The 13,781-nt window shown below is 42.4% G+C and overlaps 1 protein-coding gene across 1 annotated transcript in view; it reads right to left on the reverse strand.

Moving 5' to 3' along the window:
- The window catches only part of LOC125461632 (glutathione hydrolase 7), an 89,905-nt gene that overhangs the window by 13,019 nt on the left and 63,105 nt on the right, over window positions 1–13,781 (reverse strand). The window contains exons 7-11 of the mRNA XM_048550581.2: window positions 12,208–12,401; window positions 8,533–8,620; window positions 7,323–7,450; window positions 4,139–4,227; window positions 2,746–2,898 (exon numbers count right to left, since the gene is read on the reverse strand). Of these exons, the coding sequence (XP_048406538.2) occupies window positions 2,746–2,898; window positions 4,139–4,227; window positions 7,323–7,450; window positions 8,533–8,620; window positions 12,208–12,401 (652 nt within the window). The remainder of the gene's footprint in view (window positions 1–2,745; window positions 2,899–4,138; window positions 4,228–7,322; window positions 7,451–8,532; window positions 8,621–12,207; window positions 12,402–13,781) is intronic.

A 13,781-nucleotide genomic window follows, 5' to 3' on the forward strand; every position in this document is an offset into this window, starting at 1 on the left:
CAGGATGGAGGATCATTAATGAGGCCCAATGGCTGAAAGAGCCCAAGACTCATTTTCTCTATTGGACAGTAATATAATCTGTGGTCACAGTCCCACACTACAGCTTTATGGGCCGTAAGTATGAACTTATAAATCGTAAGTGAGAAATGGATAACATTCTGTCAAGCAACAGAGTTATGGGGCCAACTGACCTTTTCCTTCCTGCCAACATACATGCAACACACGGACCCCAAATTAATCTCAATGACTGGACAAAAGGTCATTAAAATGGAGGAGGAGGAAGCTGATGGTTCTCTGCAGTCACCCCCTCCTACTTTATGTCAAGTTCCACAGTCATGTGAAGATCTAGAGAGACCCCACCCCCATTCCCCAACTGACAGCATGTCCTTGCTGGTTTGTCAGCTGGCTAGGTCGCCACATGCCCACCCAACCTGGAGCTGAAAGGATGGCAAACCAGCTGGCCTGTCATAGGCTCTCAATTAGTCACTAGCTGGCTACTTTGGTGGTTCAGTAATTTTGGGAGGTGGGTGCAGCTTTCACATTCCTGTTCAGAACATCATGGAAGGAGGTGGAAAGGTTCTCCAATGTCACTGTCCCACCCAATCAAGTTCCCTTCCTGCCGCCAAGCCCACTGCCTCCAGAAGGTTCTGCTCCAGTTGTCGATAAAGAGATTTCTTCTCACACAAAGGCAGGAATATCTAGACCAGTGAAGCAAACGTATGTTGCTTAGCAGACACTAAGCAAGCAGAAATATGGATTGGTCTTGACCTTTCTACTTGAGAAACTATTCAAGTGCTTCACTATTCAATGCAATGAGAAATTTAGTGATACAGATATAAAACAACAACAAATCAGCCTACTAAACTTCCAGACTCTTCCATAGTGGTCAACTAAAAAGGATTACAGGCCAGTATAGCTTCATGAAGGTGGTGACATTAAGTATAGCAACCTGCAATCCTATGATTTAAACACCTACTCCTTCTGTAACTGCAAATGAGTGTGCGTGTAATCACACAAGTATGAGTGGGCGTACTTGGTGTTGAATAATGAACATGTTATCTTTCGCTTAAAGTGTATGAGAAATCCCATCATTCGACTGCTGATGACAATTGCAGAATTCCACAGTTAAAGCTGGTTTTCTGAAATGGAGTATGTGTTGCCAACAGTAAGATGACCAACAAAAAGGACTACCATCAGCTCTTTTTCGAAACCAGTCAGTCATCGATGCGCACTCAGGGCTGGGAGCCAGCATGCACTCTGTCCACTTGCACAAGGCACTGAATCAACCCTCATTCCACTCTATTCTGCTCCGCTCAGGGTCCGACTCTCCAGCTCCATAGCCCTGTCCCCCAACCCCAATTACAGCTCCGTTCCGCAATCTGTTTAGCAGTAACATCACTGCACTTGAAAGGGCAATGAGTGTGAAAAGAAAAACATTTTTGATTGGTTGAGAACCAACTTTAAGAGAAAGTAAAGCATTTACTGTTCAACACCAAGTACCTACATGTTTACACCCACTCTCACACTTGTGTGATTACATGCTGTATTCCTGTTTGCTGTTACAGAAAGAACATGTGTTTAAGTAACAGAATTGCTGTTATTCTCTTCTTACACTAAACGTCACCTTCTTCATGACGCTATACTGGCCTGTAATCCTTTTTATTTGACCGAAGAAAAGCCTCGAGCTTTAAGAGACCGATTCACTGTTGTTTTATATCTGTATCACTAACTGAAGAGGTAAGGGGAAAGTTGCCACTGTCCTATTGGACCACAGGGCTTTCCTTTATACAAGTGATAGTGGTTTGACCTGAGGGTCATCGCACCTCAGGTGAGGGGAGAGATTGAGCAGTAGAATCCTTCGTGGTAACCTCAGCTAGTTCAAGAATTGAACTCACACTGTTGGTGTTACTCTGCATCATGAGCCAGCGATCCAGCCAACCTGTGAACAGTGCCCAACATTAAAATCAACTGCACTTCAAAACATAATTCATTATGCTCTGCACCTCAAGACATTGTGATATTGGTGCGGCACATTGTGAGACAGCAGTGCTAACCACTGAAACAGCACCAGGGACCCAGGTTCAATTCCAGTCTTGGGAGACTTTGTGGAGTTTGTATGTTCTTCCCCATGTCTGCCTGGGTTTCCTCCAACGGTTCGAAGATGTACAGGTTAGGTGGGTTGGCCATGCTAAGTTGTCCTGTAGTGCAGAGGGATGTGCAGGCTATGAGAGTTAGCCCGGATAAATGTGGGGTTACAGGGATCAGATGGGTCTGGGTAGGATGTGCTTTGGAACATCAGTGCAGAATCAATGGGCTGAAAGAATCCTTGCAGTGCAGAAGAAGCCTATGATAGAAAAAAGGAGCCATAAAAATGAATGTATTACACTAAATGTCCTTTAGGGAAGGAAATCTGCCAGTCTTATCTGGTCTGGTCTATATTTGAATTCAGAACCACAGCAATGTAATTGATCTTAACTGCCCAGAAAGAAGTTAGGGGTGGGTGATAATTACTGGAACAGTCAGCGACACCCTCTAACCATAAACAAATATTGTAAAAATGACGATAAGTACAATCAACAAAGCCGATGTGAAAAGCAATTCCTTCCAATGACATGCTAATGGGAAAGACCTCACTCTCAATGTAGATTACAGCAAATAAATCAGTCACTTAAAAAGGATGAGCTCAATTTGTTCAGATTCAACAGCATTTGAATGCAATAAATAATTCCCCATTTTTGTGTTTACCTCACAACAGAAACAATGAAGTCATCAGGTCCAATGACATGCACTTGGCTTGTAGAAGAACCAGTCTCCAAAGAGTAGAAAGGCAAATAGCGAGCAGGAGGGAACGCCACACTGTCATTAATCAGCTGATGCAGAATTCTGGCTTCTGATTTGCTGGCAGAAGAAGTGAGGAAAGGAGAAGGTTTTCAGCAGGATGGATAGATGGCAAAATGAAATGAGCTAAATTTCCTCCAAGGTTTGACTTAGAAATTCAGCTGTAGTTTCTGCTGAAACAATATGTCAGTGAATCCACTCTCCTGGAATTTCTACAACTCTTCCACTGAAGTTTCCCAGAAATCAGGAAAACCCCTCTCTGAAACACACCCCAAAACTGCATTGCTGAAAGAATTCTGCACACAGCCTCTGTTTAAAGAGTCTAAGGCATTGTCTAATCACATCATAGCACATCACATTGTATCAAAATGTTATAAAGACACCCTATGCCTTTACATTAATATATATTCCTGACAAAGGACATGTTGTTGACACTGCTGTCTTGCATTCATCAGGACAAATGCAAGAAAACCAAAATTTCCAACATGGGCACCAATTTATACTATAGGAGAAAGGGTGCTGACTGGTCACATACCAATCCTGACTGACCAAAGCATTATCATGGAGGGAAAAAAAACAAGGAACAAGCTTTCCAAACTCCTGGGTATTTCAAAAAAACCTCAAAAGGCTTGAACATATTCCTTTGTTTGCAGAGAATGGGATTTTTCATGTGAATGCACTGCTCCTTGCAAGTGGAAATGGGTACGTTACAATCTCAATTGATTATCTTTACTGAATTATAAGCACACCTATTGGCGCACTCAGGATTGTTGGCAAGTGTTGTTCAAATGCAGAATCATATCTAGTTGTAGATGTTTGTTTTGGGTTTCATAGGCCCAGGTTGTTTGAACACAGTTTGTTTTGTACCAATTACAGACAACCATAGGAACATACAATTTGATTTTGCTGTTGGGACAAATGTCCAGTATACAGAGTGCTCTGAAAATCAGGATCAATAAACGTGGAGTTGGGAAAGCTCAGCAGGTCAGACGGCATCCGAGAAGCAGGAAAGTCAACATTTCGAAATGTTGACTTTCCTGCTCCCTGGATGCTGTCTGACCCGTTATGCTTTTCCAGTTCCACATTTATTGACTGTAGCTTGCAGCATTTGCAGGCCTTACTGTCTCCAATGCACTGAGAATCAACCCTTCAGCCAGGTTGCTAAATTTGATACCACATCAGTAAAATGCAGCTTGAAATAAATAAGACAATTTTACAAAAAGGAATGATGGCTGTAAGCCTTGAAATTGGTGAAAGTTTTTCTTTGAGCAAAAAAAAAAATGAAAATGAAATCTCTTACCTGAGCATCTGCTCAATCAGTTGAGTAACGGTGGAATTAAAGAAAGGGTCACTAAGGCTGCTGGCCAAGGCTAGAGCGATTTTCAGTGACTGGAGATAAAAAGAATTGAAGAATTAGCAAAGCATACAGGCACCACAAAATATATCTTCACTTTGAGAGGGCAGAGTTCAATGGATTGTCAGGAAGCAGGAGGATAAAGCACAAGTCTGCAACTCCTCCCATTCCTACCAGTTCACCACTACCAGTGCACCTTCTGGAACACTGCCTTCAAGTTTCACTGCCTTGTCATCCATTGGCTCCTAAAGATCCCACTCTTTAACAAAAGCTCTCAGCACCCCCCAAACATTTAACTTCCTCTCAGTCTGCTGTCCACTTTTTTATTTTCTGACCAGTAGGGAATTCAGTGACATTGGCGAGAATGTTCCTAAATATTCTGCCTCCCACCCCTCTGCCCAGTCCCAAAGGATCCAGACCAGCCAAGACCAAGCCCAATTTCTTAGCTTGTGGGATCTTTTGCAAGGAGGTAGAAAGTTTACTCTCATTAAAACCGGAATCTTACAGGAATGAGGACAAAGACCACCTGAGGCACATTATGGAGGAAAGGGTGCATTTACGTGTACATCCCCCTCTCCTCAGCTTAGAAGCAGATGACTGTCAATGTCTCCGAGGACTATTTTATCTATCTCCCTGCTTTGCAGGCCATTGTCCCCCTGTCGGTGACTTTGCCTCCCTCAGGTAGTAGGTTTCCTGATAGTCGATTGGTTGTTATTCCACTGTCAACATGAGTTGCCCCTGGGGGCCCTGCAAGATCCCCATTGTAGCACACTTAAAAGGGAATTGTCTGGGAAATTAAATCTTCAGCTGGACATTTCCTCTACACCCAGAATCCCTCCGAAAGTCTTCATTTAAATCAGGTAGTTTCAACAACATTACGAAAAAATAGTTACTGAGGAAATGTTAGACAATTAGTTACATAGCTTTACCTCTGAGTAACTATTCAACAGGCCCAATTATTACTCCAAACTCTACCTCTCCGAGGCATATTACAGTCCTCAACCGTGACCTGACACGCAGCTAGGGACCCCGCCAACTTTCGGACCTAACACCCCACAGCCCCAACCGAGACCCGAGACCCAAAACCCCATTCCCCCCACAAAACCTGGATTAAATCACCCCAAACCCTAACTGCCCCCATACCCCAGGAACCAACATCCCATACCACCTACCTCAGAACCACTGGTTCCCCTTCCTCTAGGGAAGAACCACCCACCAAAACTAAATCCCACTTTCATCATCCCTCTGACAGATCCCCTCCCACTGCCATTTGACCTGGCCATCTCTCAGGGCCTCTGCCAGAATAGACCCCTGAATGCCACCCCCCCCCCCCCAACCAAACTGCCACTGGACCCAACCTGGCCCCGAACCCCAACACCCCCATCCAGCAAAACCACTAGTATTGCCCCACTACACACCACCTTACTGTCAAAACCAACCCAATGTGACAAGAGGCCTCTGGGCTGGACAGGACATAATCAGACACACACACACACCTTCCCACATCTGACCCAGACCCAACTTCTGCTGGGCTTAAATGCCCTCAGATCCAACATTCACCTTTCCCACCCTACCCCATGTTGGACCCAAGTTCTCCCACCCATTAGGGCGTCCCTAAGTGATCCATCACTTACACATCCCACTTTACACTTTGCTACCCTACCTCCTTCCCACAGCATCCTACCAAGCTGACACTCTAACCCCTCCCAAGTTGGTATCCTACACAGATGGCACACTACACCCACCTAAGCTGATGTTGCTATGCCCAGCTCACATCCTACTTCCCTGGCATCCAACCCAACTTTCACTGTAGCCATCTTGTAGTCTACCTTCCAGCACCCTAACACCTCATTTACCTTCTATACTTCTGTCTAACAGTAGCTGTCAAAGTGGCCATCAGGACTTTTACACTTCACAAGACAGCCACTGACTGCTGTGACATGGGGACATGTGTTGTCCCCCTCCTGCACAACAAAAGAACTGTCAGAATGGAAGCATGGCTTCTGCGGAAGACTGAAACAACTGCACAGAGGCCAGTATTCTGTCACCAAGTCACCCTCTATTTTCTTGTGCACAGTACACAGGCTATGGCCAGCCCAGCTCAGAGCCAACACTGAGGAGATGCTAAATCCTCTGTTTATACTGGGCTTCCTGATTGGCCCAGGCTAACAACCCCAAATCAAGGACCTCACAGTCAACAAGATCCACCTGATTCCGATCACCAGAGACCTTAACAGAATTTCCTTGCACAAATGCAGAGGTCCCTGTTTTCATTTTTTAAAAAAAGGCAGGCATAGCCATCTGTGTAAGATTGCCACTCCGTGGAAAATCTGGCACTTAGAATCTCTGAACACTAGGAAATTATACGGCAATGTAAAATAAGCTATATGTGTAAAACAGCTGTGGACTAAAGACAGCTATGTGCTGAATCTCTCTGGTGGCCCTTCCCATATTTCCTTGTGTGGCCTCCTTCAAGTCCCTAAACGAGGGTGGCAGTGAATGTATCCACTGGCTGATGAAAATACATTGGAAACTTGGTAAGTAAACTTTCACATCATGACTGATTGAAATCAGTAGAGATGATGGCCTTGTAGCGTTTTCGCTGGACTGTTAATATCAAGACGCAGGTAATGTTCTGGCGACCTGGATTCAAATTCTGTCATTACAGATGGTGGAATCTGAATTAAATAAATATCTGGAATTAAGAGTCTAACCATGATCATCAATATACTGTCAACTGTCAGGAAAACCCACTTAATTCACTAATGTCCTTGAAGGAAAGAAACTGCCATCCTTACCCGGTCTGGCCTACACGTGACTCCTGACCCTCAGCAATGTGGTTGACTGTTAATCGTCCTCTGGGCAATAAATGTTGGCCTTGCCAGTAACACCCATGTCACATGTATGAATTTTTTTTTAAAAGAATCAGTACAGTAAAAGGTCTTTTCCGATGTAATTTGCAAACATTTTTAAGCATACCTTTTTTACATTAAGTACTAAGTGCAATATAACATGATAATTTTGTTCATTTTTGACAGATCGGCAGGTCCCCTCTTTATATGTTAGCGCTTCTATAAAAACTCTCACAGCTGATGAACAGCAATTCTATACTGGACTCTACAACTCCTACCTCAGTGAGTAAGTGATAGGTTAGATTCCTGGTTGCCTGGGCTGTAATATTAAATCCTTCCAAAATGTTGAGGGCTGCAATAAGTGCAGGTCCTGCATGTGGGGCTGGAGCAGAGAGCACAAAGTGACCTGTAAAACAGCAGAACGTAAAATGTAGTTTACAGTTACGAAACAGAATTTATGTAGCACCATTCATCACCACCAGATGTATCAAAGTGCTTCAAAGCCAATGAACTACTTTTAAAGTGTAGCTATTGTCGTAATGTAAAATATAATTATAACACAATAATCTGAATCCACCTGCCAGACAGTCAGTGTTTTCTCATACAAAAATAAAAAAAACTAGAAAGGGGGAGATGATAATCTAGTGGTATTGTCACTAGACTATTAACCCAGAGACAGGTAATGTTCCAGGAACATGGATTCAAATTCTGCCATGGCAGATGGTAGAATTGGACTTTAATAAAAATCTGGAATTAAAAGTCTGATGATGACCATGAAAGCATTGTTCGTTGTCAGGAAAAACCCATCTGGCTCACTAATGTCCTTTAGGGAAGAAAGCTTGACATCTTTACCTAGTCTGGCCTACATGTGACTCCAGACCCAGAGCAATGTGGTTGACTGTCACCTGCCCTCTGGGCAATTAGGGATGGGCAATGAATGCAGGACCAGGTAATGATGCCCACATTCCCTGAATGAATGACAAAAGTTATCTTCCTTTCACATTGGTATTTCTTGCACATAAAGATAGAAATGTGCAGAATCTTCCTACATTCTCTTGTGTGGCCTCCTTCAAGTCCCCATGCGAGGGTGGCAGTGAATGTATCTGATGAAAATACATTGGAAACTTGGTAATTAAACCTTCACATCATGACTGACTGAATGAAATCAGCAGAGGTGACGGCCTAGTGATGTTTTTGCTGGACTGTTAATCCCGAGACACAGGTAATGTTCTGGGGACCCGGGCTCTAATTCTGTCATTACAGATGGCGGAATCTGAGCAAGCCAAACAGCAAGAAATAATGGGCACAAGGTGGTGTTTTTCCCCCAACAATCTCAGAGACATTGGTGCCAACAGTTAATCCAAGCTAACACCATAATGCCTTGGGAAATCTGATCCCGCACTTCAAATGCGGAGACAAGATATTTCTGAACTCAAGGTTCAGATTTAATTTACCCCTCCCAAACTATTCACAGAAATCCATTCAAACCTTGGTATGATCCTTCAACAGGCTTCTCAACAATCACGCTGTAATTAGCAAAATCCTCCAAAGACAGCACTCCACCTCTACTCTGAACCTGGAGGTAAAGAAAAGTAAATTGAGTCAGTTTTAAGCACTCCACCATATCCAAATTGGTGTCAAGAACCCTGAAGACAAAAATTCATAGCTATCATAAAAAAACTTGCATCCAAATTGATTGGGTAATAGGGAAGTCAAAGGAATGTTGGCCTTTATTTCAAAGGGAATGGAGTTTAAAATTAAGGAAGACTGAAAGAACTGTGGATGCTGTAAATCAGAAACAAAAACAGAAGTTGCTGAAAAATCTTAGCTGGTCTGAGCACGTCTGCTACCAGACTTGCTGAGCTTTTCCAGCAATTTCTGTTTTTGTTAAAAGTAAGGAAGTTTTACTGAAACTGTACAAGGCACTCAACAAACTACAGCTGGAATACTGTGAAGAGTTTGGGGCCCTTTACCCAAGGAAAGATATAATGGTATTGAAGGCAGTCCAGACAAGGTTCATTAGACTGATCCCAGCTATGGACAGATTGTCTTATGAGGGAAAGGTTGAGTAGATCTTCATAGAGATGTACAGCATGGAAACAGACCTTTTGGTTCAACTCATCCATGCCGACCAGATAACACAAATTAATCTTGTCCCATTTGCCAGCATTTTGCCCATATCCCTGTAAATCTTTCCTATTCATATACCCATCTAGATGTTTTTTAAATGTTGTAATTGTTGCAGCCTCTACTACTTCCTCTGACAACTCATTCCATACACTCATCACTCTGTGCGTGGAAAAGTTGTCCCTTAGGTCCCTTTCAATTCTTACCCCTCTCACCTTAAACCTAGGCCCTATAGTTTTGGACTTCCCTACCTTGGGGAAAAAACCTTAGCTATTCACCCTTTCCTCATGCTTTTTGTTAACTTCCATAACGTTGCCTTGGACCTGTGCTTGTTGGAATATAGAAGAAGGAGAGGTGACCTTATAGAAACATACATAGTTCTTAGGGGATTTGATGGGGTAGATGCAGATTCTCATTGTTTCTTTTTAGGACTTGAGTGCATAATCTCAGCATAAAGTATTGCACATTTAAGACAGAGATAGGGAGGAATTTCTTCCATCTGAGGGTAGTGAATCTGTAGAATTCTTTACCACAGAGGGATGTTGAGGCAGGGCCAGTATTCAAGGCTGAAATAGACAGATTTTTGATCAGTGAGGGAATCAAGGATTATGGGGAAAAGTCAGGAAAGAGGAGTCATAGAATCATACAGCACGGAAACAGACCCTTTGATCCAATTGGGCCATGCTGAACATAACCCCAAACTAATCTAGTTCCACCTGCATATTCCTGGCCCATATCCGTCCAAACCTTTCCTAATCATATATCCATCCAAATGTTTTTTAAAAGTGGTAATTGTACTCGCACCCACCATTTCATCTGGAAGTTAATTCCATATGCAAACCACCCTCTGTGTAAAACATTTGCTTCTTATGTCTTTTTTAAAATCTCTCTCCTCTCATCTTTAAATGTGCCCAATAAAAACTGAAAGAACTGCAGGTGCTGTAAATCAGGAACAAGAACAAAGTTGCTGGAAAAGCTCAGCAAGTCTGGCAGCATCTGTGAAAGAAAGAAGAGTTAACATATTGTGTCCAGTTACCCTTCCTTTGTTCAGAACAGAGGAAGGGTCACCAGACCCAAAATGTTAACTCTGTTTTTTCCTTCACAGATGCTGCCAGACCCGCTGAGCTTTTCCAGCAACTTTGTTTTTATTAAAAATGTTCCCTCTAGTCTTGAAATTCCCAATCTTCAGAAAAATACAAGTACCATCAAATCTATCTATGCATCTCATTATTTTATAAACTTCTTCAAGGTCACCTCTTAACCTCCTACATGTCAGTGAAAAAAAGTCCCAGCCTATCCAGCATTTCCTTATTACTCGAACATTCCATACCCAGCAACATTCTGGTAAATCTTTTCTAAACCCTCTCCAGCTTAATAATAACCTTCCAGGGAGACTAGAACTGGGCACAGTATTCCAGAAGAGGCCTCACCAATATCATATACAACCTCAACATAACATCTGAACTCCTATACTCAAAAGGACTGAGCAATGAAGGTAAGTGTGCCAAATGCCTTTTTAACCATCCTATCTACACGTGACACAAACTTTAAAGAACTATATACCTGCACCCCTAGGTTCCTCTGTTCTACAACACTGCCCAAGGCCCTACCATTAATTGTGTCAGCCCTATCCTGGTTAGTTGTACCAAAATGCAAATCTGCTGTTTTTCAGCCCATTGACCGATTCGATCAAGATCCCTTTGTAATTTTAGAAAACCTTCTTCACTGTCTACAATGCTCTGACTTTGGTGTCATTATAGATCAGACACAATCTCATTGAATGCAGAACAGACTCAATGGGCTGAATGGCCTACTTCTGTTCCCATGTCTTATGGTTTTAAGTACTTTACTGAAAAGTGTACTGCCAGCTGTAGAAGTAACACTTTGAAATCAAACGGTTGCAATATTTATCCAATAGCTAAACCCAACAGTAACCGATCAATAGTGAATCATTGAGTGTATTATGTTGTTGGTTCTACCCATTGATTCAGTCCATAGGAATATATTCCATAGGAATCCTACATCTGTAATATCTCATCCTCACCAATCTGATTGCACACTGTCCAGCTCCTCAGCAACTGATGTCGAAAACACAGCAATATCTGGACAATATCCAGGTTTGGGCTGACAAGTGGCAAGTACATTTGCATACAAACAATTGCCTGACAATGACTGTCTCAAATAAGCTTGACAGTCAATGAATTATGATTGTCGGATTCCATACTCCCAATATCCTGGGTAGTTGCCATTGATCAGAAACTGAACTAGACAAGCCATATAAACACAATGACTACAACAGCAGGTCAGGGGCAGGGAATCCTGCAATGAGTGACTCATCTCCTAACTCCCTAAAGTCTGTCTAGTATCATAAGGCACAAGTCAGAGGTTTGGTGGAATAATCCTTGTTTGCCTGGTTGAGTGCATAGTCAACAACATAAGAAGTTTGACACCACAAGGTCAAAGGAGCCCACTCGACTGGCAACACATCCATAAACATCCACTCCCTCCATCACAGATGCACAGTAGCAGCAGTGTGTACTGTCTACAAGGTGCACTGCAGAAATTCACCAAGCCTCCTTAGTTAGCACCTTCAAAACCCACGACCACTTCCATCTGGAAGAACAAGGGCAGCAGATACGTGGAAACACAACCACCTGCAAGTTCCCCTCCAAGCCACTCACCATCACGACCTGGAAATATATTGCTATTACTTCAGTGTCACTGGGTCATAAACATCAAATCCCATCTGTAATGACACTGGGGGTCTACCTACACCAAATGGACCGTGGCTGTTTAGGAACACAGCTCATCACCATCTTCTCTAGGGTCTGTAGGAATGTAATAAGTGCTGACCCAACCTGCGATGCCCACAGACCAGAAACAAAACTAAAAGTAAATCTATTCTGACTGGCTGAGTATGTACCCGTTACCTATTATTTCACCAATATTAAACAAAACGAATGTTTAATTTCTACTGCAGCCAATCAAGAGATCCACATGCTTAAAATTATTGTACTGACAAACTTAACTCTTTACCTCAGAAGCCATCTCCTCTGTTACATTTCCACTGTAAAATGCTGAAACGCCCCCGAAACCAACAGCGCTGAAAATTGCTGCCAAGTCCAAACGTTTCATGAAAGCTCCTGGATGTAACGGTTGCCCCTGTGGCAGGAAGGTTTCACGGAAAGTATCTGACATATTGGTGTCCTTAACTTGATTGATCGCTTTAGCTGGAATAGTTTCAGTCAAAAGAAAACTTTACACAATTAGATCAGACTACCAAAGGAACCTGATTCACTTTATACCATTCTCAGAGAAGAGAGATTTAATTAATTAGAGAGATGTGCATTGACATTTTAATACCTTACTATGAGATACACTAAAATCAAATTGCGACATTTTCTGGATTGATTTAATAAACTAGAAAGGAGGGTCTGACTTGAAACATTGTAGACCATTTCTTTTGTACTTCATGCCTCAATCATGTTCTCTCTTTAGCTCAGTAACTCAACCACTTTATGGCTATCTCAAAAGCAGATGACCAGAAAATATAAAACAATGTGATCTTTCTGATACAGGCCATTTTTTCCTGCCCATCCCCATCCCTCCATTCCAGGTCATCTCTCAGTGGTTCCCCTAGATTCAGAGATCATGATTACCTAGCTCAGAGTTTTCTGGCTAAAGTGCTCAGTTATCTATGATTCTGTTTTGTCCTCATGCCCAGGTCTCCTAAATCAGCTAAATCCAAAATGCTGGAAATCTGAAACCAAAACAGAAAATTCTGGAGAAACTCAGCAGGTCTGGCAGCATCCATGCAGAGAGAAAGAGTGTAAATGTTTCAAGTCCGCTATGCAGCCTAAAGCAAAACATTGGTATAATTAGCTACTATTTCCCTCTTCCTCGTTATTAAGTTGTATTCTTCAGCGGTACCACACTCACATTAGGTACTCTCTTTCTTGAAATATTTCCACAGAAAAACCTTGCTGCTCTTTCTATGTTTCTTGGCAATTTACTTTCGTGATCAATTTTCTCCCTCTTTATTAGCCTTTCGGTCACTGATTCCTGGTTCCTAAAATATTCCCAATCCTCTAGCCTACCACTCATAATTGAGACTTTGTACACCTTGGTTTCAATTGGATACACTCCTTGACCACCTTGTTAACCACAGTTGATTCATCCTTCTCATCGAGTCCTTCCTATCAATCAGAATAAATTTTGCTGAATGTTATGAAATCTCAGCTTAAACATCCGTGACTGCTCATCCACTGACCTTCCCCTTGGTCTAGTTTAGCAGCTTGCTTTGAACAGTATTTTCTTCATTCAAGTTGAGGACACTGGTTTGACATCCAAGTGGCTCAGCCTCAAACTGAACTTTTACATTCTACCATTTTGTGGTTGTTCCCTCTCTGGAGGATCCTTAACCATAATTAATTCTAGAAGTTCATCTTCCATGTTACCATTGATCATCAGATTTGACCAGTCAATATGCAGATTTGAAATCACCGGTGAGAAATTTTAGTGACTTTCTTACATGCCTCCTTTGTCTGTCAGTGAGGTTCTTCAAAGGCCAAGGGATGACTCCCAGTTGTGACTTCTTTCCCTTGCTAAAC

This window comes from Stegostoma tigrinum, chromosome 19, assembly GCF_030684315.1.
Source record: "Stegostoma tigrinum isolate sSteTig4 chromosome 19, sSteTig4.hap1, whole genome shotgun sequence".
NCBI lineage: Eukaryota > Metazoa > Chordata > Chondrichthyes > Orectolobiformes > Stegostomatidae > Stegostoma > Stegostoma tigrinum.